At 42.6% G+C, this 25281-nt stretch overlaps 1 protein-coding gene across 3 annotated transcripts in view; it reads right to left on the bottom strand.

Moving 5' to 3' along the window:
* CHN1 (chimerin 1) overlaps positions 1 to 17359 on the bottom strand; it is a 107508-nt gene extending 90149 nt beyond the window's left edge. For 2 of the 3 annotated variants that reach the window (XM_049829927.1, XM_049830111.1), the window contains exon 1: positions 16818 to 17063. In XM_049829927.1, coding sequence (XP_049685884.1) covers positions 16818 to 16926 — 109 coding nt within the window. In that variant the 5' untranslated portion in view covers positions 16927 to 17063. Of the gene's footprint in view, positions 1 to 16817; positions 17064 to 17195 lie in introns of those variants that run through there. The other variant, XM_049830018.1, reaches the window with a different exon arrangement.
* Between the last annotated feature and the right edge of the window lie 7922 nt (positions 17360 to 25281).

The following is a 25281-nucleotide window of genomic DNA, read 5'->3' as shown; positions in this document are numbered from 1 at the left end:
CTGTCTTTGCCTTTCCATAGCACAGGGGTAAACAATTTATTTCTGACCCAAATACCTTGCACGGGCTTACATCATGCTTTTTAAGAGATCTCAGGCAACTTTTTAGTATATTCCCTTTCTCTTAAATAAAAACTCTTATATTCTTGTTTTAAAAAAAATGTTGGGGTTTAAAAGTGACTGAATAAATAATGTTAATGCAAAAGTAATGTTGCTCTATTGGTCCCTAAAAACAAAGACATTAATGACAAGAACATCATGGCACACATGGCCTGGGCCTACGTGGAAAACACACAGGGTTTCACAAGTAGGGCGTCACAGAATTTCTGTTGTTTATGGGAAGATCCCCGCAAGGCTGAGAACACCCCAGGCCGTGAGCACTATGTTTTCTCCCAATTCCCAAATATACAATATACTGCATGACATTCAGCAACGATGACTGATACTTCCAGACCGTTATTTTGTCTTTGATGCTACTTTAATGTTATCATTGGCACACTATTTCCTCTGAATTAAGAAAAAGAAAAAAGCTTTGAAAACTTCTAGACATGTCAAGACTCTTCCTCATGCAGGCAGACACCATTACTGTAAAGAGCTTCAGTGCAAAAGCTTCCAAATAAACCACCATCTATTTTCTCCACCTTCTCTAGGTGGAGAAAAGCTGCCAGACAGGCGTCCACTTTAACATGTCAGAGTTCGACACGCGTCCCGGCTGCATGTGGACAGCTAACCCTTCCAGCAGAGGCTTCCCTGTTCCCAGCCCGCTGTGCTGCCAACATGTGGGGTAGCTGTTAAGCGTTCAACTAAAGCCCAGTCTGATAACAAAGACAAATGGCCTCTAGGTCCAAATAGGAGCTATCACCAGCTTACGTGGTTCCCCTCCTGCCAGGGGATGGCGACTCACAGGCAGAGGTTACAAGTAGCCTGCTCAACCGCACCCAACTGTTTCCAGGCCATCCCTGGAGAAGCTGGCACCCAACAAAGTCGCTCCACCACTAAAGCCATCCATCCACAGGGATTTGCCTGAGCCTGTGGGCAGAGGGGACAGTCACCAGCCACAATTCTCCTTACACAAAGTTTTGCTCCTTTGCCTTGACCTTTGGCGCAGGTAGCTACACTCCTTAATGCCCACAAAATCCCATGCACGTGGTCAGCTTTGGACTTTAAAATTAAACCTCGTTTGATTTAAGCAAGGAAACAGCTGAATGTACTTTCTTCACATTTTCCAAAGGCACTCCCATCCGGGAGGAGAACAAGAGTACAATACAATCTAAGGGAAAGATACAAACCAGTGAAAACAGGCAACGATAATGAAAGCATCCCTTTGGCTGCAGGATAGCACTACATCACACACATGGTGACCCAGGAATTTTTTTAATGGAACAAACCTTATTTTTTCTCTGCTCTTTTGTCCTCACATGTTTTTGCTTTTACCACTCCAAAAAAGTACAGTTAGGTTTCTAATTATTACTGGAGTAAAAACGATTAAGAGAAAGCTGGTGTGAATGATGCCCCAGAAAGCTACAAGGGCTGCTGTCGTTTTTCTGATGTGACCAAGTGCAAGACAAGAAAGCACTCTCAGCAAAAGTGAAGGGGCTTAAAGAAGGGCATGCTCTGAATAATTGCATCAGTCTTGAGGGAGAAAGAGAAAAAAGACCACACTACCATCCTGGTTTCTACAAACGTCTGATCTGACAACAATAAATTCTGCGGGAATGCTTCTAATGGGGTTGAATGAGAGACCCACCGAAAACAGCTAGAGTTCAATGCCTTTTATTAGCAGGTCTACTATTACTGCCTCTTTATGAACGGTGGGAAAATTTTAATGGGTAATATTTTGCCTATTACAGACACTGCTGCTGTTAAATGAACTCATCTTCTAAGTGATTAGGTCAGGTTGCAAATGATCTGTTTCTAGATTTTCATTTAACCAAAGCAAGGGAAGCACGTATTCATTTTTCTTCCACTTTGCCAGATAAATAGTGGCATATGACTACAAGAGTAATGACAAATAAAAATTTTTAAAAAATCTTTTATAACAAAAAAATTTAAATTAATTTTTAATCTTAAGCTGGAATTTTCACATATGCAATGGTAACAAGCAAAACACAGCTGTTGCCCTCTATCTCTTGAGTGTAGTTTAATGGAGGGGTGGCAAATACCTCTCCCATGAAAGCACAGTTAGCTTACTGTTTAAGAAAAGTTTCCAAACCTCCAAAATAATTTCTTGGTGTTGCTGCAAGTATAAAAAATCTAGACCTCAGAGATGTAAAAAGATGACAAGTGCCACCTTGTGGGCATTTAACAAAGACAGAATTTAATGTTGCTTTCCATTTCCAGCAGGGTATCTCAGGCTCCAGACAACAGGCTGCAGCCAATTTTCAGCATTTATGGGAACACCATCTTTGCTTCCCGAGAAAAGACAAACACGATGGGAACTGCTACCTAACATGGCTCTGGGGCTTAGCTGTAGGTACAACAACAGAGTCAGACAGCCAGCTGTCTGTAAGCCTCCGATTTACATCACTACAGCAGTTACAATAGCTCTACAGACTTATAAGTATCCTGAAATGTCTGGTTTACACAGTAAACAACTTCCAACTGAAAATGTTGTCAAAATCAAGTACGCCTCTTTAATTATCTATTTCAAAGAAAAACAGCTTTTTTTTTTTTTTTTTAAACTCATTGTGGCAAAACTGACTTGTGTCTGGCTGCAGCCCAGAAGTGCTGGATCAATGAGTTAGGCAGTTTCCCATCCTCCCTAAGGGTTATTTGAAAGGTCATTTGCAAACTAATTTTGCAAGTTCAAAATTGACAGAAATATGCCTTTATTGGATGAATCACGTCTTTTAGATTTGACAGATAATTTGTCTAAGTATCTTCTATATCAGCACAGTAGAGTCTTGGAGCAATTCAGAGTAACATCAGGTAACACAAGCTTGAACACTGTAATCAAACTTCCCTGGTTTAAATCCAGACTGGTTTTCACTGGAGACACTGTCTTGATCATGGTCAGTGAAGTTTGCTTGGAAGTCAGGGGAAATACTTGTCGAGGCTATTGCTCTTACACTGCTCTCATTCCAACCACGGCTAGGGATAATATAGGAGAAAACATTTACCCTTCGACATTGCCTTTCCTATTTTTTGTTTCCACAAATCCTTCCTTGTCTCCCATTTTAAAAGTCTGCCTGCACAGAGACTGAGCTCATTTCCCATTGGTTGTTTTACTTCTTTCAAGCATTAATAATACCAACAAGGGCACATCAGTTTTACCATAACTTCAAGCCAGTGACAACTGTTATAGCCACAGCCTCAAGGCATTCAAAAAAAATACGTTTTTGTCTTGATTTCTCTAACACATCCAACAGGGAATATTGATTGGAGCTTGATTACACAAATATTCTGAGCAGTCACTCTAATAATGAAAAAGAACAATATGATACGGTATAAAAGTGTCTTCTAGCTGTAAATTAACCCCCTCCCCTGAATAAGAAGTCTGCCCAGTCAAGGTTGAGCAGAAGAGACCCTAAATAAAGGACGAGCTTTCAGGCACTTTTGAAATACAACCCCTCTATCCACTGCATAATGCCCTAATTTGCTGAATGGGGAGGCATGTTTTATCACTGTTCGCTTGGTTGCTTTGAATTTTTTTTTCCACACACAGCACTGAGATAATGAACATACATTCACTTTCCTGCTCTAAAATCCACTTCTGAAGGGAGAATTGTGGTTTTACCAAAAGCTGAACCATAACAAAAGAACACAACACTGACCCTGCCTCCCTATCCATTGGTAAAAATCTGCTGAGAACTTGTCCTCCCTTGCATTTTAGACCAATATAGCTGCTGTGCATTCATTAGCCTCCTGGGGGAAAACAAAACAAAACAAAACAAAACCACCCATTAGCAGCCCAGGCAAAAATCAGAGTCACCCGGAGAAAATTAAGAGCAGATCTGATTTCTGACTGCTGTTATAACTGGCCTCAAGACGGACTCATGCGTCCCAAAGCATGTCTCTCTCTTTAACTGTGTCAGATGGTCTAATAGATGCTGTTGCTTCTCCTTCCTCAAACTTGACCCATTTAAATTCTTAGACCATCAGAGTTAACACAAACCTATTACAATTCTTATTAGAAACAGATTTTTCATTCTCTAAAACAGTCATCAATAACACACGCCATTGCTCATGCAAAAATATGGCTTGTATTTACATCCTTATTTCCAGAACAGATGTAATGCATCAACACTCATGGTTGGAAGGAGGAGGAAGGACTACCAAGTAAAGCGCGCTCGCCTGGAACCATGATCATTTTTTACAGTGTCATGAAGGAAACTCCCAAAAAACCATTGCTGGCAGGGTCAGAGAAAGGGAAATGGACACAATGTGGTGGGATGCCTTTTTTTGAATTGGAATTAAGTTTTTACTCCAAAAGTAATTCTCCAGTTGCTGTGAGCTTTTCCCCAATCTGAAAGCTGCAAGTGTCATTCCTTACCTTTTCCTGTTCTCATATAAAATATCTAAGAGGCCTCCAATGGCACAAAGTTGGATGCTCCTGGTAGAAAAGCTGAAAACTTCACATTCCTTTTGGGCAATTCCATGGCTCGTTATTATAACTGCAGTCAAAGAACTATGGCAAAAGACACTTACCCAGCAGCCTCTCCCCATTATAGCATTAAAACCATCTTTTTCATAACTTTTCCGCCTCACCAGGTTCATCTGCTGCACTAGGTGGGAACCAGAAAAAGAGAGAGCAGGTGTGAGGTCCAGTCCAGGTCCACTCCTGCACCAGCCAGTGCATTGTGGGGCTGGAGCAACAGCCAGCCATCTCAAAAGTGGTTTAGCAGCTCTGCAAGCACTGAGAGGTTTTCTGCATGGGCCCCCCATTTGTCCTCAGTTCCTTCTAGGGTGAAAGCAGAGCAGGGAAGCTGGGAACAGGCTGCTGGAAGGAAAGCTGAAGACAAAGGTTTGTCACCACCCAGGAGGAATGGGATTGCTGGCTGGAAAGCTCAATATGATCAATGGTCGGAGATAACCTCTAAGTCCCTTTCTGCGTAACTCCATACGTTTCTTTCCTGCTCCAGGAAATTAATTCAGATGGTTTTCTTGTCTCTGTTTTGAAGTTCTTTCTCCTTTTTTCCACTAATTAGAAGAAAGACAAATTGGTCTGCAAATAACAGAAACTTGGGTTTATTACCTCTCACTTTATCATGGCACCATGTTAAACAGGAGGTTTTCAACAATTATCAGCAGCATTTCTCTAATATTGATGCATCCTTACTGGAACCGAGATCCCCCGGGAATGTCCGCAAGTGAAAAGCAGACTTTGTCCTACAGAACGAGATGTCTGAACAGAAAATAGGAACAGTTGCTGGCAAGAGCAGCAGAGGCCCACTGTCCTGTTTTTGGCTGGGACAGAGTTAATTTTGTTCTTAGTAGCTGGTACAGTGTGTTCTGGATTTAGTGCGAGAATGATGTTGATAACACACTGATGTTTTAGTTGTTGCTAAATAGCGCTTATCCTAAGTTAAGGATGTTTCAGTTTCCCATGGTCTGCCAGCAAGAAGGCATGCAAGAAGCTGGGAGGAAGCATAGCCACGACAGCTGACCCGAACTAGCCAAATGGATATTCCATACCATAGAACATCATGCTTAGTATATAAACAGGGGGGAGTTGGCATTGTGCATCACTTGTTTTTTCTGTAGGTTTTTTGTTTGGTTGGTTTCAGGTTTTTTTCTTTGCTTTTTTTTTTTTTTTTTTTTTTGAGAGAAGAACGATTTAATAGCAGCAACCTCGGTTTGAATCCAAGTCATGGCACAAAAAAAAAAAGTAAACAAAAAACAAGTGATGCACAATGCAATTGCTCACCACCTGCTGACTGATGCCCAAGCAGTGATCCACCCCTCCCGGCCAACTCCCCCCTGTTTATATACTAAGCATGATGTTCTATGGTATGGGATATCCATTTGGCTAGTTCGGGTCAGCTGTCGTGGCTATGCTTCCTCCCAGCTTCTTGCATGCCTTCTTGCTGGCAGACCATGGGAAACTGAAACATCCTTAACTTAGGATAAGCGCTACTTAGCAACAACTAAAACATCAGTGTGTTATCAACATCATTCTCGCACTAAATCCAGAACACACTGTACCAGCTACTAAGAACAAAATTAACTCTATCCTAGCTGAAATCAGAACACCCATGTAAATGAGATCATCCTACAGATCAAAGATCAGTATCTCTATTCCCAAGTCTTGCCAACCCAATAGTCCCCCAGCCAGCATTGCCTCTCTGGGCAACAGCTCTTTTGGTGTCTTTAGGTCCACTTTGATGTTATAAAAAGAACCCTATTGTGGCAATTGGCAGCACAGGAAAACATGTACAGATGGACACACAGAGAGCTATAGGAGGTAACAGATCAAAAATCCAGTTTATAGTTTAAAAATGGTCCTGGCCTACCTATGTGGCTACATGGGAACTGCTGGGAGGCAGAATGCTGCAAGCAATTGTCAGGGATTGCTATATACAGGATTTCTATACAGAAATAAGGGCAAAATGCTAATACAGCTCTGAGACACGGCAAGCCTTGCCTGTGTCTTCCATGGCTGCTCTTGCACAGCAATGGGAGAAGGAAGATGCCTTCCAAAAAAGGCAGAGTTTTTACATTTAAGTCATACTAACAGCAGGGCTACCCCATCAACAAAGCATTTAAGAAGCAGACCTTTCTACTAAGTGGAAAAAAATGCCAACAAGCTTAGCAGCTGAGTTAGCCAATGTGAGCTCTCCCTCAGACAGAGCAGTCTGCAACTCACACATCTTAGAGGTTGCTTTGAGGTATCCCCCTGAGTTACTGTACCAGGAGTGCAGCATACTCTGTCCTGCCCTGGGACTCACCATGCTTCGGTGCAGCAGCGACTCAGGGGCTATGTTTCACCTCCTGCAAATTCTGAACCTGCAGAGAGCAAGTTAGGAAAAAATGATCATCTTGCTTTGGTCTGATGCAGCTGGAGGTGGATTGGAGTGGGGGGTATCCTCTTATAGAGCACAATTTCAATAAAAGCTAAGGAATAAGAGATGTTCCACCAAGTTACTGATGAGCTTGCTGTTCTGTCACTGACGAGGGGCAAGCAGGGATGCTGGGAGGGGGCTGTGACCACAGCTTGCTTTCACACAATGTCAAAGTGGGCAGATACACAGTGCAGCCAGGAGCTCCCTGAGAGCCACAATAAAACAACAGCACAGCTATACACACATGATCTCACCATTGGAAATGCTTTGATAAGTCTCCTCTCCTTCTCTTGTTTTTTTGGGTTGGTAATTTTCCTTTACATACTTGCAAATATTTACCTTGCAGTAACAAATGTTATTTCTCAATAAAAAAAGTACCTGATGTAATTCCTCTACCATGTAAATTTTGGCATTGAAATAATATGCAACACAAAGTTTCTGAATGTTTTTCTCACCAGGAAGAGGAATCGCTATTTTATTTTGAAATACTTCTCTGCTTCTGTTAAACCAGTGAAGATTTTTTTTCAACACTTTGAAGTCCCATTTATAAAAATACTCTTTTAAAAACCTGAAAAGGAAATCAGTAAAATTAATTGCTGTGTTAAAATCATGCTTCCTTTATTGGAAGGATATACGCATGTGTGCGTGTTCAGCCAGCAAGGCAGAGGTAAGGAAGAGCTACATCCTGTTTGTTTGGGGTTTTTTAATGAAAAATGATCCAACATTGCACTGAAGCATTATGTCCAGATTCATATGGAAACCATAAAACGCAGATGAAAAAGTATGGTAGACTGGCCTTACCAAATAATTATCAGCAACTTTTATAGTCTGCTCTGGATTGTATACTTAGCAGATACTAATTCAGCATTGAGGAGACTGGCTTGTACCCTGCCAATGTGAGAGCAAGGAATGGTTAGGTCCTGCGCTAAAGCACTGGGTTTGTTTTACAGAACCATACTATTACTCCATTTTTCACAGTCCCTCATTTATTCTGCATGAGGAATAATTCCATACCTCCCTTTCCATTGCTGCAGCAGTACTCCAAGACTTTGCTACGTGATGCTCTATTGTATTTGCTATACAATTTAAATGGCTGCAGTTGTGGCTCTGCTAGCCATGGTAGCACACCACCATGCAGTGGGCAACAGAACAATTCCAGTATTTAGGAAACAGTGTTTTAACTTTACCTTTGGAGTGGGCATTTCCCACAATCAAGCTGCCCCAGAACATTCAGTTTCTGATCAGGGTCTGAAACTATGTTTTTATTTGAGCTTCATGAATAGCAAGGCTACCTATAAGCAGCTGCTCTTGCAACAAAGGAAGCGGGAAGGAGACAGAGATGGGAAGCAGGAGTGCAGTAGAGAGGGAACCACCACCTCCCATCAGCACCAGGAAGATCCATCCCCAACCACGTGGTGTATTCAACAGAGCCAAACCCTACCACCTGCACCAAACATGGATGTGACTGTGGGCTTCCTCACAGAGATGACCAAGACCAAAAGCACAGTTACCTCCTCACTGTGAGCAGTAAGGTCTAGCTTGCATCTTCAACAGTGGTCCACAACCAGAGGATGCAGTTTTCCTAATGTGTTCTCCCAGGGACTAAGATTTGGTCATGTGAAAAGCCAGACCACATAATCACATTCTATCAGCATTAAACAAAATTTTAACCAGAAGTTCTAACCAGCCCTGATGGTCACAACAGCCCCCAGTCTCTCCATGATACTTATCACAGAACTGCTAGCAAAAGACAAAAATATATTTGGGGACCAATGTATCAAAATATATCATGGAAATCGGTCTCCCACAGGAATAAATAGGATTTTATAAGCACATTTTCCTGAAACTATGAAATCACTTCAGAAATGTCATCTTTGTCCTTCAGACAGAGGATGAACAAATATCTTGAGTGCTGGAAATGTCAGATGTCAATCAGCTCTTTCACATTCATAGAGGCTATCATACACGTGGCAAATATTCCAGGCTTCCCAGCCAGGGGTGGTCAACCCTCCTGCCCCTGACTGGAACAGGGGCATCGACCCACTACTCCGACACACAGCTAAATCCTTGGGAACAGTGTGGAGAACTGCAGGAACTCTTCCCAGTATCTTCTTGGGTCTGGCCAGTGGGGGTGCTGAAGGCCCAGATGCCATGCAATTACAAAGTCCTAGTAGCATTGTTAAATGCTTTAGAATACCAAATATTTCACTGGTTTCAAATGATACTTTTCCCTGTTTCAAGACAGGCTCAAAAAGACAAAATCTAGAGGGTTTTTAATCTTCTGCCATCATTTATGAAGGCGTACAAGGCAGACACAATCCAGCCCACTGAAATGACAACCAAGCCGGTTTATCATTTTACAAGGGAGCAGGAAGCATCCATATTCTTTTAACAACTACAAAACTGCCCTTGGGCCAGGTCTTGGGGTCTGTTTTGTTTCGTTTCATCTGAAGACACGTTTCTGCAGAACTGTACGATCTCTGTCCACAAGGTGGAGCAGCTAAATAGCCTGAGATGCAGATGCCAAGCCCCAAGTTCAGAAAAAGGAAAAAGAATCGTCTAACAACGCACTTTTAGAGACGTTACCTATGCCTGCACCCTCGGAGGATCCTTATTAATGTGCTTTTATTTGCCACAAATAACATAGTCTTCAAAAAAGGCTTGTATTAGGTTTATGTTTTGAGTTTACTGATTAAAGTAGTATTCAAGTCCTAACTATGGTACTTCCATTATATGTAAACACATTCTTTTTTTGACACTGACACATGCTTTCTATCACATGGAAATCTTTTAGTACATCTGAAAAAACAGTTAAGAACTCTTGGAGAGAATTAGTAAGAGAATAAAGTCCCCAAACCCAACAATGCAGAAAGGATCAGCTGAGTCCAAAACACATAGAAGAAAACCCAGATTTACACCTGAAACATCAGTCCTTGGCTGACGTGAAGCGTGCATGAGCAAAGCTTGGGAACTCTTCCCGGATCCTTGGATCCAGAGCGTATTTCACTTCAACACCGTTGGATGAGATTCTGTGCTACGCAGGCTGTCTCTACTTCCTAGCAGGTCACTTGATGCCAGGGAGGAAAGGGTTGTGTTTGTTCAGTGGTGTGCCTGAGCTGATGATACCGCAAGTGAACCTCTTTGGAGAAAATTCCAAAACTTCATCTTAATTCATTACTTGTGCACACAATTGGACCTGACCTTTCCAGTTTCAGCAACAATCCTGAAACCTCCGATTCCTTAAGATTCTCATACAATATACACAATTAATAGAAAACACGATTTTATACTAGCCACTGCATGAAGCACACTTCTAAGTGCTAAGCTGATAAGCCATGACCGAAATGTTTTCATCCTCGTCTATAAGTGCTAGCATCACTTCTCTGATATTTTGATCAATTGTTATCAATTTACTAGTTAATAGATCATCTTTTCCCAGTTCCTACGCAGGTTTCCCTTTTGATTTTTTTTCTTGAGATTGCATTGCCAGCAAAACCTTTTCAAGGCTGCTCTCCTTGTTTGCTCCATTAGGTTCTATAAATTAGGTAAGGTTAGCACAGCACCTAGGAGAAAATAATCTTACAATTCTCAGCACTTGGACACTTTCCCTCCCAGATACATGAATGGGAATCGGAAGACTGAGTTTATCTCTAACATGGTTTCCATTTTTAACAAATCACCTTCATTTTTAAATCTTAGTACAATGTCTGGAGTTTTTTTTTAACAACATCCCCAAATTGTTTTGTCTAATTAAACTATTTGAAGTTCCTATTGTGAACAGATGTTGAATTGCTTAAAACTCCTTGAAAATTAGCCTGTGTCGGTCAGTACTGAACGAAGTCCAAGTATTTTAAGCAAGGGCTAAACACTTCAAAAGCATCTACTGCAACTGGGTTAAAAAGATCACTTTGAATTCACTGCTTTACTGGTGAAAAAGATCTAGCATAGGCAGTGCAATGTGGGGTGTGTATTCACTTTGAAAACTGCTTCAAGAATGTAAGATGAGCAATGAAGTTCTTTATTCATTTTTTTTCTGGCCTAGAAGAACCAGTGATGGGTACCATTCCTATGGCACTCCACACTTATGTTCCCTGTAGCTACAAAAGCCTGACTATAAATGCCCCAAGTCCACAAACTTCCATTACCTACTTCAATTAAGGTACAGATCCAAAGAACACTTTTCTGGCACAAACTGATTCTTTAGTAAAGGAGCTCTGCCAGTAAACTTTTACCATCACAGCTAGCCACAAGTTTTAAGCATAGTTTAGGGACACATATAAAAATATAGAGGAGAACAACTTTAATTGTAGGTGATCTGTTTACCTCCTGGTTTTAGAAGGCTCTGCACATAAGACAAGAAATAAGCAGATTAATTTTTTAGTATTTCCTATCCTGCAAAGAATCCGCAGACAATACCTGTTGTGAGCCATTTTTTAGAGGAACACTTACTTTTTCTACGTACCTGTGACTAAGCTAACCAAGCACTGTAAAATTTAAAAGCCTTCCCCAAGCAAGCAAAAAAATTATTTAGGGAACAATGAATTGATTTCTCTACAATATCTTTAAGATTGTCAAATTAGAAAAATATGCACTTGTACAACATGAGCATACCCTACTTTTTGAAGCAGCCGCAAGACAGTAAGTATAGTTTGTGTGGAGAACAGTAATCACAGATGCTTAGAACTTAAAATAGTAATTTATTAATTGGCATTTCAAGAATGGAAGAACCTATGTCAAAAGGTTTGCCTCATACCCATAGTAGTAGATAGATCAATAGAAAATTACTTCTGTGCATTACAACATCAGAGCTCACAGCTGCGGAAAGGAATTCTGTTAAGCAGGCAAATGAATATTTGCGTGCTCTTTCAACAATGTATGGACAACACCTGAAATGGAGGTATAATTGGTTTCTTTGTCCCTACCCTTCCTGACTGTAGCAATGTATTGCTTGTTTCTTTTCATCTAATATTTTCCCTATAAATTTCTGTTAAAACTCCCCTTGTTCATCATCTCCTTAAATAACCCTATCTGTCATGCTGAGTACAGCTCTGTCTCCAATCCCATTCATCTGCAGCCACTCATCAGAGTGCAAGCACTTCAAAGATTAAAAGAGAATTGCTTCACTTCTCATTTCTTAACCACCAATATTCAGGAGGGTGAGTTTTCATCCATTGGCAGGCTCTGAGCAAGAAGGCAAGAGCATGAATAACTAATGACAAATATGTCCAGGAAGATTTCTCCTGGCTGTTTTGAAATGTCTTCCTTTGTTCACACAAGAGAGATGATGAGCAAACAAATGAGCAAAGGGAATTCATAAGACATAAGGACAACTCATAGGCACTAAAACATAACATAAAGATATTTTTCTTTCAAAAGGACAATGCTGACTTTCTCTAAACACTCCTCAGGACACCCAGAGACACAAGCATGCAGCAGTAGCGATGCGATAACTTAACACTTCCCCTCCTTTTTCCTCTCCATTGTTTGTTATCTTTCCCATACTTGAGTTATCCAAGTAGAATGACAGCACACACCTCAGCCCAGTCACTGCGAGATCCCAGGGCTTAGGGTATTAACAGATGGGCTCTAGGAAGTCCAGCCATAGAAATTTAACTGTTTGCTCTTCCTATCTCTATGATGCTGCTACCCTTCGCAGGGATTCAGCAGAGTGGAACCGGTGGGTATCCTTTAGCCGCTTCCCTGCTAAGCCAGGCAAGTGGCTTCAGCCCAGCTCCACGAACGCTGGGCATGAAGCTGCTAGACTTTGTGCTGAAACGGCGGAGATGGACACTGGCCATTCCAGCTGCTGCAGCAGGCAGGAACAAATGGTTAGAGAGAAAAAGGAGGCTAAACCTGTAATCACCACAACCTTTTGTATAAGGGAATGTGAATCTGCCGTAGGATGAAAAGCAGCACTAGAATTAGACATCTGCTCAAGTTCCAGACATTTATATACACTGGGTGTGGAAGTCTATGCTGTTTTGTGGACAGAGACATTTTTAAAATCCCTGCCAGCTCTTGGTAGGCAATTCATTAACATGGATATCAAATTCACTGCATCTATTATTTGCAACAAACAACAGGATCAGGCAGCTTTTTTTTTTTTTTTTTCCACTTGTCAGATATATTGACTGTCTTCCAGTCTTCTGCTGTTGTGGTCCTAGTCCAGGATCTGCTTTCTTCTGTTAGATCAAACCTGTACTTTCAGTGCTTGGCAACTAGAACCCAAACTCAAGGTCCTGGTGAAACCCTACTTCTACTGGTATCACAAAAAGCCATGTCACATATGGGTGACCACCTATGGCCACAACAGGCCATTTCTGCCACCATAACTTTGTGTAACTATGAACCCTGTTGGGATGACACTCTTGCCCGAGGCAGATGAAGTGGTTGATAGGTACAGAGGTATGTTTTCAGCCAACAACTTCCATGCTCTCTTATCTCTGATTGCTTCTGACAGGGGCTGCTCTTCCTCTCCATCTCTGTGGAGTAGTTGACCTCCTCTCCCTCATAACCCACACTACACACTGACCCATCAGCTGTACCACTGTGCTGTGGGAACACGGGCAGCCCCCTACGACCTTCCATACAGTGAGCACAACAGTGAGCACAGTATACCTTTGAAGGTCACGACTGGGAGCATATAACAAGATGAAGAAAAGAATTTTAAAATAACTAAAACTGAGAAAGTGAAGAGTCTTAACATTTTCCTCCTCTGTGCTTTAATGTTGCATCATAATCTGGACAATACGATGTAACTGAAAAGGAATAAGAAGTCAGAAGACCCATACAGCCCAAGGGTAACAGTCTTTTTCTGTGGCAGAAAAATGCTGATACACTGGAAGCTCTTTTCTCCAACAAGCTTTCCAAAGAGTCTCAAGTTGCCACCTCAAAGGTACAAACTGCAGTTACTGCTCCAGCGGTTACATGGTGCTGTTATGGGGACAGTGGCAAAGGGCAACCTCCAACAGGAACGGGAAACACCCAACCACTCCACCAAGTAGAAAAAATAAAGCATACCTGACCTTTCAACCGCCTGATAACTTCGTGTCCATTTTAATACAGAGTCCGCAACAATGTCACCCTGATCTCTAGTCTTGTCCCGTTTTAGTACAGTCTTTGGACTACGCACCAAAATAGCCATAAAACACTATCAAAAGCATGGAGAAAGCATATTATGACTTTTCCCACCCCTCTCCTCTCTCTTGCTGTGCTCACACACATACACACATTAATTGAAAGGAACCCATCAAACTTGGTGGATTTTCCCCCTCAAGCTGACATGGCAAATTTATCTCAAGTTTTACATGCTTTGTAGCACATCCTATTAGAAGCAGCCCTAGAACGTGTGAAATTTGGTTCAGTGTGATATACCATTATGGCTTAGAAAAAAATGCAATATTGAGCCTAGAATTTATGTGAACGAGCAGAACCAAAGCAAACACCTCCCTCAGGACCTGTTTGCTCAGGACAGTTTTACTGGTGTAAGATAGGTGTGAATTTAGAATAGTACAATTATAGCTGCTTCATTCCTCAAAACAGATACATTAATTCAGGCACATTTATTCTGCCTTTCCCTGGATTTGCTGATGTTGCTCTGGTAGGGGCTTACATTGAAACCAATTAAAAATGACTCACTCTAGTATTTTTAATGAGTTACTATGGGTCAGCTGTGGTGCAGTAACTGAAAATGCAACAATCCACAAGGCAGCCAAAATTCAAGATAAAGGCTGAATGCTGTTCTTGAAGTTCAAAGCCAGCACGTTGTGGTGTGTCTTTGTTACGTATTACCAGACAAAGTGTGGCAAGCTACCTCAGCTCAGAGGACACACAGCAACACAGTAAGCTGTGCCAACTCAACCATACATTAATCACAACCTCATCTGCAAACACATTGCACATTCTCTGCATTTACACAACTTACACTCTTGCATTCGTAGTTTAAGATATACTCTAAAGCTTTTACATTTATCAAAGGCACCACATTCGTTGAAACACATTAGCCTTATTTGTTGCACTCTTTTATTGTCACTTTTTGTTTTCTTAAAAGGGTGAAACCTTGAGGTTTAACCCTTGGCAAGATATTGTTCAAAACCTACACAGAGCAGGGTACCCCACTCTATCTTCTCCTTGGTTATTATCTTTTTACATGTATCAATGTTATTAACAACAGACGTGACAGCACACAAACCCATCTAATTCAATTTACTTTGTAATGCAAATTTATATTAATAGAAAAATGTCATTAAGTGGATAAAATGTGAATTAAAAAAGAATCACGCAAGCTTAAAAAACCAGGCACCTTACTTAGGAATGACACTGTATTTAGAAGCTGAAATTAAAATATTCTTAATTTTTGCAGCCAAAGATTGTAACGACACATTAACTACTCACCACGGAAAAATTGTATATTTTCAATAGCTTAAAAAATTTGACTTTTGGTTAGGGACAACTACAATATTTACCTCAACTGCCTGTGTAACAACCCACACCTTTTCTTAACAAGCTGAAGTTACAACGATACAATGTAACACGCGCAGTAGGCTATTTTACAAAAGCCAGTCTGCCATTTGAGCACTCTCTGTGTTCGCTCGTGCTTTTAAGTTAAAGAGCTTGATGCCCACCCTGCAACTGACAAGGTGCACACACCTGCACCAACTCCTCTAGAAGCCCAGGGGCTCACGTGAACTCAGCGAGAAGATCAGGCCTATAATGACAGAGACAGTTTACTCCACTGTGAACTATGTTTTACCGCCTTTTGCACTGTGAGAAGAAACTCGGGCAGGAAACGTGACAGCACTGTAGCTAAATGCTAAATCCAATACCGGACAGATTTTATCTATGGAGAACGACCTTGCAACAAATGCTAAGCTTTAGACGAGGCTTAATGTGCCACAATAATACAACAGGCGTCAACTTTTAAGAAAACCCACGAAACCCTTTTTATTCTTTTAGGAAATGGTCCCAGCCCAAGAATCACGAGGTGAATGAAAGCAAGTCATTTGTTTACACAGGAAGTAGAATCCACAGTCTAAACGCTACGACTTAGACTTCATTACCATCGCTTAAACCTATTGACTCGAAATCACTTCTGGTCCACGAGCGCCTTAGGAGAAAGAGTATCCCGGTTATCCCGTTAATTCCGTACTGATGTTAGTCGTGCCAAGTTCTGCTTTCCTTCGCATTGTTACATTTACTCGATGTGGCTAGAAGCAGTTTGCAGCTTTTCTTCCCCCCACCGTAAAACTACACATCTTGGACGCAATAAGCAAGCTTAGTAACCTCACTTCAGAGAGCCCGCATGTTCAACAGTTAAAACTACAGTTTTCGCACGCTGGTACGCCGTCTCCGGCTCTGGAGCCGACCGCAGCAACGCTCGCGACCTCCCGAAACCGTCCCTTCCCGAATCCGTGCTATTAAACACGATTTTACAGAAACACGTCGGACCGTCACGGGCGACTAAGCCCCGTACCCCGACGCTCGCGGGGGAGCGGGGGTCCCTCGTTAGCCAGCCCCCGGCTTTCGCCGCGCAGCTCCTCGGGCGACCGGGCAGCCGGCTTGCTGGGGCACCGTAACTTTCTATTTGGCGATCGCGCCCCGCAGCCGGCTCGCAGCCCGAGCCCACGCCGCCGCGGCCGCCGCCGGGGGCCGCCCCTGGGGCGCCTTATCCCCCGCCGCCGGCCCCGGGCGTGGGGCGGCGCAGCGGGCCCCGGCCTGCGGCAGCCCTCCGGGCCGGCGCCCACGCCCAGGCGCTGCCGCGCGGCAGACAATGGGGGCCGGCAGCCCCGCGCCCGCCGGGCTGAGGCGGCGGTTACTCACCGAACAAGGTCAGAGCCATCGCGGCGGCGGCGGCGGCGGGGCGGGCCCGGGGGGCGGCGGGGGCTGGCCGGGCGGCGCGGGGCTGGCATTGGCGCGGCAGCTCTCGCATCAGCGGCGGGGCGCGCCTGCAACACAAGTTGGGCGCGGGGCTGTCAGGGCGCCCCGCGGCACCGGCGGCCGCTGCCACTTGCTGCCGCGGGGCGGGGCGGCCGCGGACCGCGGCGGAGGGCAGGGCAGGGCAAGGGAGGGGAGGGGAAGGGAGGGGAGGGGAGAGCCCCGGGCCGGGGCGGGGAGAGCGGGGGGGCGACGGCCGAGGGACGCGAAGCAGCGGCGGGGAGCTCACCGCTCCCGCCCCCCCCGCCCCCCGCCCGCGCTCACGTTGCGGCCCGCCGCCTCGGGGAGCCATCTTGCGCCGCCACACGACCCGCCTTCCTCCCGCCGCAGCCGGCGGGACGGTTCCCATGGCAACGCGGCCGGCCCGCCAGGGCACAAAGGGAAGCGTCGTCCCCTCATGCGGGGCGGCCGGCCGGGCCCGGCGGCGGGAGGGGACGGCGGTGGCGGCGGCGGCCCTGGCCCCCATCCCCCTCACAACGTACGTGGCACCGGCCGCGCCCGGCTCGTCCCCTCGGGCACCCGCCGGGGGCCGTCCCGGACGACTCGTCTCCGCTGAGGAGATTCTCTGTGGTAACCAGCCCCGGGGTACGCAGCTGCCCCCCCCCCCCCCTCCCCCCTCCCCACGGGAGCGGCCCAGCGGGGTCGGCCTGTGCCTCTTCAGCCTTGGCAGGGCTGCGCCTACCTGGTACTGGAGAAAAACCAACGGTCTTGTGGGAAACGTGACTTTTTTTAAAGCGAGATGAACGTTCCCACTGAAATGCCAGCAAGCAGCAAGAGAGCAAAACTGTGGAATTCCCCTCAAAACGTTTTGGTGCGAGAAATTTCAGCCGGCCCACCTGCCGTCATTTTTAACTGTCCAGGACTGTAAATTTCAGAGCTAAAAGCATGTAAGTGAAAAGACAGCACCGTGCCCGGTGTAACTCATTTATACAGTTTGCTTTTTTTTAAACCTGAAACCGGGTATTTAAAACAGAGATTAATTAGTACTCAGCAGATCTTCCCCAGCATAAGCAGGATAATCAGACCTGCCTCGTTTAGTGATACAATAGTTTCTCACTGACAGGTATTACTTCGCCTTTCAGACCAAAGCTGTGTGTGCCGAGAATTCAAATCCAGCCTGAGCACGATCAACACAAATTGTTTACTCAAATTTAATCCATTGCAGCTGTGCCAATCCACAACCTTCAGCTGAGGCTTCGGAGACATCAGCCAGGGCAAGCAGATCGTGCAGGTGTTTTTATGAGCATGGGAGAGTCTGCCCCACCTTCGCTTGGGGCACTGTGGTGGCTACCACAGCGGGTGTGCGGTGGGAGGTACGACTTCAAGACAAGACTTTTGCCATGGGACAGTCTGAAGGAGGAAGAGTGTGTACGTAGGCTGCATCTGTGGCTGCTGCAATTAATGGTTCCAGTTGTGTGAATGCAGCAAGTACATAAAACATATTTTCTTTCAACAAGGCAGCTGAAATGTAAGAGTCTGTCTGAAGAATGGGTGTTGTATGTAGTGTTGTACACAGGTTTTCACACTCTGAATTCTACCTAGTCTTTTTGTAGAGAACAAAAGGGAAAGATTGTGTGGGGAAGTTTTCTGTATCTTTAAATCATGTTTTATACAACAAGAAAAAACATGGGGTTTTGTTATGCCTGTCAACTGTTTCAAAACACAGGTTTTTATGTTGATATATTTTGCTTATTGTGCAAAGTTAAAAAAAAAAAAAATATCCCAGAGGGATTGTTTCCTCTGCTTTATTCCTTCCCAAATGAATTCTAGCACATTGGACCTGATTTCACAAAACATTTTCATTTTGCATGTATAAAGTGCAAACGTTTATTTAGCAGCTGGACTACTAAGCAATAATATTTTAATTGCAGGACTAAGGAAGGCTAAAAATAGATGAAAAATGGTTTGGAAAAAAAGCAACACAAAAAAATCTCTGCCACTCTGCCTATGTGATTTGACCTTTGACGGAGTGTTTTGCTTTGCCTTATGGAAATAAGTTGGATCTTCATACAGATTTTTTTTCCTATTTTATTTCTTGGACTTAAATACCAAGCTTTCACTCCAATTTCCTTCAATCAAATAGCCAGCTTTTACTCTTCCACTACTTCAGAATCTTTATTGCTATCTAGTGAACTGTATGTTTACATTAGAAATGTTTTCCTGTCCAGAGGAAGTAACGCTATTTTTCATAATAGGCATTATCACTACTAGAGTTGTTAAGATCAGTCTGAGTAATTTGATTAGTCATTTCAATTGTCTAATAATGCCTTTGCTATTAATGCAGCTATGGCTCAAACCTAGGGAAGTGTGTTGGTCGTTTCACAGTTAGTTACTAGAGCCATATTTTACTGTGCCAGGGAGAGTTCTGCAGCTGATCTGAGTTTTCAAAACAAATTGAGCTCAATCATTATTTCTGATTAGATTATTTGCTTGGTTTGGGAGGATGTTTTGGCCTGGGCTCTAGCAGCCTGGAGAGAACAGCAGCAGCTTTGGGAAGGACTTCACAGGCAAGCTCATACCCAGAGCTCTCTACTGGCCCTTGCAGGTGTTGACACAAGAAAGGTGCTGGGGGAAGCAAGGAGAGTGGCCATACGCGGTATGTACCATCTACCTGATGGCCACTCTGGCTTTTACAAAGGCTGATAGCCTTGACGCAGCAGGAAGAAATCAAAGGTGCAAATCAGGGAAAAAAAAAAAAAAAGCCTGAAGTTCACTAAGTGAAGGTCCCTTCCCCCACACCCTGCTTTTTGAATGGACATCAAATTCTCATGGTGATTTCTGTTTAACAACAACATTATCTTAAAATTACATAATGCCTTATCAGGCCAGCACATCTTAGCACACCAGCAATAACAAAGATTTAAATACAACTCTGGGAATTTTGTTAGAAGGGAGCTGGAGCTTACTGAGCACTAACCAACCCTCCAATTCCTTGCGCAGGGGCCAGGGGAGGAAACGCAGATGCTCTGGAGCAGCTAGCACAAAGTCCCAGCCTGGCCCTGTTTGGCCAGAGAGGCTGTTTCTTCAGAGAGACGCCAGCTTGTATGTTTGCTATTTTGCAGGGGAGAGCACAAAAAAGGACCCCATTTTGCATGACCTTGATTTAAATGGCAGCAAGGACAAGCTTTGTGTCTTATTCCCCTGGATCTTTAGCCCTTGAAAAGCCCTCCTTTTCAAAATTGGTTTGTTAGCATCACATTCTGTAGAAAAAGCACTATTATACTTGCTACCTGGTAGGAATATTTGGGGGTATATTTACAAAGTGTACCTCAAGAATAAAGTCTCCAAAAGAGAAATATATACATATCATGCTATTTTCTGGCCTGCTTATTGTCCTTCAGTAGGTTTCTTGTCTCGTCTCCCAAGCCTCAAGGCTCTTGAAATACTGCGGTCAGTTACTGCGGCTTTGTTCTTCATGTAGAATTTCATTACTGGGATTTGGGGTTGTTTTCTAGTGTTTAGGGTTTTTTTATTTTGGCCTTTCTCTTTTTGCCCCCTCACTCTTGGTGCTGAGCACTGCGGGAGCAATGGGCCATTTTCCACCGTGGTCTTTCTCTGATCCATCATCATGTCTGAGGGTCTGGTACAAAACTGCTTTGAATAACCAGACATTTATTCTTCAAACCTAAACTAATTCACTAATCATATAGTGATAAATGAGATTTTAAAATTAATCACTGACATTTTTAAAGATTTATACAAAACTGTAAAGAAAGGTTCTCAGCTGGTAAATACGATGTTGTGTGAAGAAAAAAACCCCATAAATTAAAGCTGTCCTGTATTAATGGGAAGCAGTAAAAGTGAAGACATGGTGAGATGTTACCTGATGAATAAGGGTAGCATCTTATCACAGTTAGTATCTTCCTGCAACAGACCCCCTTGACAGCAGGAAGACAGCACTGTAGAAGCCTTGTCACATGCAGAATTTGATTTAGCTTCTAATGTGTAACTGCTGGGAGTTTTGGGGGCAGGTGGGGAGGCAGCCAAGGGCTACCTTACTGAGCAGATTCAGAGTTCACAGTATTTGCAATGGAACATTTACTCCTTGGAAAACAGCAAGGCAGATTTCTACCATTTGCTCAGTAAGATAAATTCAATTGTTCTATCTAATTTAAAAGTCATCAATAAAAAGTTCGAAGACTGACTACCAAGCTTGCTAGTTAAAATTAATGTTTATATAGATGACAGCTATTTGAACACATCATCAAGCTTATCACCAAACCCAGAATTGTCACTGCCCGTTACCAGCATTTTGGATAATCTTTCTCCCTTTGATGAGAGAACTGGCATTTGAGCTTATCTTTTGGATGTTGTTGTTCGTTATTAATGGCAAATTCGTTTAAACACAGTATTACCCAGCAGTGTCCAGGCACAGAGAGAATCCCTGCATCAAGTACAGCAGCTATGAGCAACCTTTGCAAACCAGACATAATCACTGTTTTACTGGGATCTATGCTAGTCTGTAGATTCTGGTGGTAATTTTTTTTTTTTCTTTTATCTACAGGCTACAGACTAGCAAAGTAACAGTTGCTAGGAGGAACATGCACGTTGAATTTTATGGCCATTGCCAAAGAAAGTGAGATATGTGTAACATATCCACCATACCTTCTGTTTTAAATCAAAACTACCACATAAGAAACTCACATTTGGCATCCTATCCTGATCAATAGGAATCACACTATAACCCATAACAACTTAGAGCGGTTTACTACATGGTAGGTGATGTACATCAATGAAATGAAAAATGAGCTTAACGTGCCTGCTTTTGGCTCTTCAGGTCATGAAAAAATGTTTAACAGACATAGGTGACAATGACAACCTTTAGAGCTAGATTTTTTTTGTGGTTAGAAGTGAGTGTCACAAGATGCAAGGGGAAGCAGCACAGGAGCACAAACAATTTTAAAACTAAACTAAAGCTGTTTGCTTAATGTCTAAACAATTTGCTCTTTTTAGACTGATAAGGCATTATGCCGTTTTTAAATGGAACTGCATGAAAGGAAAAAAGCTCCTTCTTGCCTATGTTTCCTGAGCAAAGTCCTTTCTAAAATAATTCTTAAGGACTTTCACATTATAGCGCCCACTTAACTGGAGTTCCAAGGCACGCATAAATGTGATGAGAATTACATCATGAACAGGTACTATGGGTAGGCTACAGTAGATGGTCTATGTATCTTGACAAAATCATATGATCTGAATCTTTGATGTAATTTCCATTAAAAAGAAAACCCGCGTCTGAATTACTCTTCATAGCCAGCTTTTCCCACACAACAGATGAAACCAGCAGCACTTTCCAACAACATCCACCTTTGCCCCCTCAGTAACATCTCTGCTCTGACACTGGTGACGTAAGTAGACTGGAGAATGTGAAATGCTGGGCTACGTACAACTGAAATATACCTTCTTTCCCTCTGAATTAGGTGGCTACATTCAGGTTCTCTGACAGGTATTCTGCCCTGTCTTTCATGTCAAGAACTACCTCATTCCTATTTTCTTCCAAGCTTTCACCTTTACCTTACTATTTATTTAATAAACATTAACAGACTCCTCTAATACTTTCAAACACAAATTTGCAGGTACTTCCAGCACTACAATTGTGTTGTGGAAGGACTGGTCTTCCTGCCTCCCGCATGCCTAAGGACGGAGGCTGAAAAAGGATTAGGAAGTGAAGTGTGCTATATAGAAAGGGGACATCCAGAGCTATCCAAATTTCTTTTATAATCGCTATTACATAGATTGCTAGATTTGACCAAAGCTGAGACTTACCTTCTGTTAGGGTGTGAGCTTCCTGAGGGTACAAGCACGTAAACAAGGTGCTTGTCACCCTCATGCTGACTGTGGATTGTGGTTGCTCAGCATGCTGGGGTTTATGCTGACACTTGGAGCTTTCCTCTTGCAACAGGTTCCAGGTGATGTTTAGAGCAAGCAGTATCAAAATAGGTGAATGACTAAACTATTTACAACTGCAAAAGGGTGTTTTTATTTGCAGCTGGTCTGAATACACTTTAACACCAGACTTTTTATGAGCTTTCTTATTGCTCGTGTGCACACTTGCTAGCATATCCCACATCAGCATAGACTTCTAATGAGAGATCAGTTATTAATAGAATTATTAATATACTAGGAAATTTCAAAATTGCTTGCACTTTTGCTCGGATGTAAGAGCTACGTACTCTTAGTTACATTTTTAAGAGTCCTGTGTATGAAACACAATATGGTTTTGATTGCTTGTTTTATTAAGTGAAATGAACAGGCTAATTAAAGAAATTCCAGGAAGTTTCTGCTTTCTGTCTCCTAGGGATAAGCCTCAAGTGTCAAAGGAGATAATACGGACGCCTATAAAACACCCAAGTGTGTTTATACTGGCTGTAAAATGCAGCGTATAGCTTCTATTTAACTTTCATAATATTTCCTTTTTTATGCCATGCTTAGCAATACATATTAAGGCATTAGTTGAAGTAGTGCTTGTATATATTTGAAGAAAATTTGGTAATTGCAAGTTAAAAAACAGAAGGCAAGCCACTAGCAAAATAGTCTTAGAAATAAACTGTTATGAGTATAATTTCATCTATGAACACTAAAAACTAAGAAAAAGCTAGCCATCAAAAAAAACCAACCTGCAAGATACTTCTAGTCCTGACTTTCAAAATGTCTTTAACACTGAGCAGATGATCTCTTACTTGTAGCCATAAACTATGCCACAGAATTGGCAGTGATTCTTCATGCAATCAGTTGAGACTGCTAGATCCACTGCTATATCCACTGGATGGCTTTGAAGAATTGCTAAAGAAACTAACCATTCTCATAAGCAACCCAAACCTGCAATTCTGAAGTGCTATATAGAACTTGCACACTCTTAGCGCACTTACTTGTTTTTCTAATACCAGAGACCTCAAAGTGATTTCTGCATTCTTAGAGAAGCGAATGTACGTGTTACTGAAGCCAGTCAAAACCAGTGTTATTAACGAGGGTATTAGTTATGCCATGCAGCTTGCTTCTCAGACAGAATTGCATCTTCTAGGATACTCAGGGTTCTTCAAAAGAATGTCCAAGTTTTAGAGCACATGAAATATTTAAGGGTAGTTTAAAGCTCAGTAATGTGCTTTATATGCACAAGGGTGTATGGGCCCTGGTAAGGCGAACTGCATCAGATTGAGGTTGAATTTTATGTGACAGTTTAGAAGACAGTGTATGAATAAGAAGTGAACTTTGGAAATGTTCTGAGAATCTGCTGTATAGACATACACAATCTAGTTATCAAGTACCTTTGTAGAATGAACTTTAATGACCTGCAGATGCTTCTAAGTCCAAGTCTCCAAGTGTTGAGATAGAAGCAGCACTGGATAACTTATTTGCAGTTCAACAGATGTCTGAGAGGTGTGTTTTCTTTCACCAGGAAGGCTTTTGAAGGAGAATATAAAAGCTTCCAAACTGAGCAAGCAAGTAAGCACATGCACTAGTGGTACCTTTCTGCTTTACTGCAGTTAGCACAGCTAACTCTGCAGGCAGGCAGGTAACGGCAGCAGGGCACAAAAAGCAGCATGGAACAGTGTTGGAAATACCTTTCCAGGCCAGCATTAGCTCTTCAGGATAGCAGAGAGATGACATTAACAAAAGCAACTTCAAATTGCTGAAGGAGATTAAAGTTTTTCCTCTTAATGATTCTAAAGTGTTATTGAAGGGATCAATAGCTTTTCCTGTTAAACAAGCTGTCCAAATCAAGCATTCCTGGAGAGGAGATAAACCAATCCTGGAATTAATAGCGAGATTTAATTAGGATTTCAGATTTTCACTATTCATTAATTGATCTGCCAGTCTTATAACAGTTTAGTGAACTGTGAGTTTACAACAATAAAGTTTCCTTATGAAAGGACAAAATTATCTGATTCCTTCTGAGCCCTTTTATCTGTGCCAAAATGCATAATTTATTACATGGCCCCCACAGAAAAATTTCTCTTTTCTGTACCTGATGTCACTGATTTTTTCTGGGTGATTTATTATTCTTTAATAGTATTCTTAATCTTTAATCTTATCTTTGATAATAATTCATTTATTATTCTTTAATAATAAAATAATTACATCCCCTGGTTGTGCACATTTTGCTTATTGTTAACCAAGACACGTGGAAAGCTCCTCAGCAAGGCAAAACTAAATTAGCAGATATCCAGGTCCTAAATTGGCAATGCCAGAGACAATTACCAAGACTTGGCAACTTTTCAGCTGTGCATGCAGCAGTTTTATTTTAAACAAAATCAGAGATCACACAACTGATCTTGCAATCTGACTTGCACATCACTGCACCAACCTCAGCTCTGGAATTCAGCCTCACGCATTCAATTAGGAACTCGCACAA

The sequence above is a fragment of the Accipiter gentilis genome, chromosome 1 (assembly GCF_929443795.1).
Source record: "Accipiter gentilis chromosome 1, bAccGen1.1, whole genome shotgun sequence".
NCBI classification, from domain to species: domain Eukaryota; kingdom Metazoa; phylum Chordata; class Aves; order Accipitriformes; family Accipitridae; genus Astur; species Astur gentilis.
This window is presented reverse-complemented; position numbering and strand designations above follow the sequence as displayed.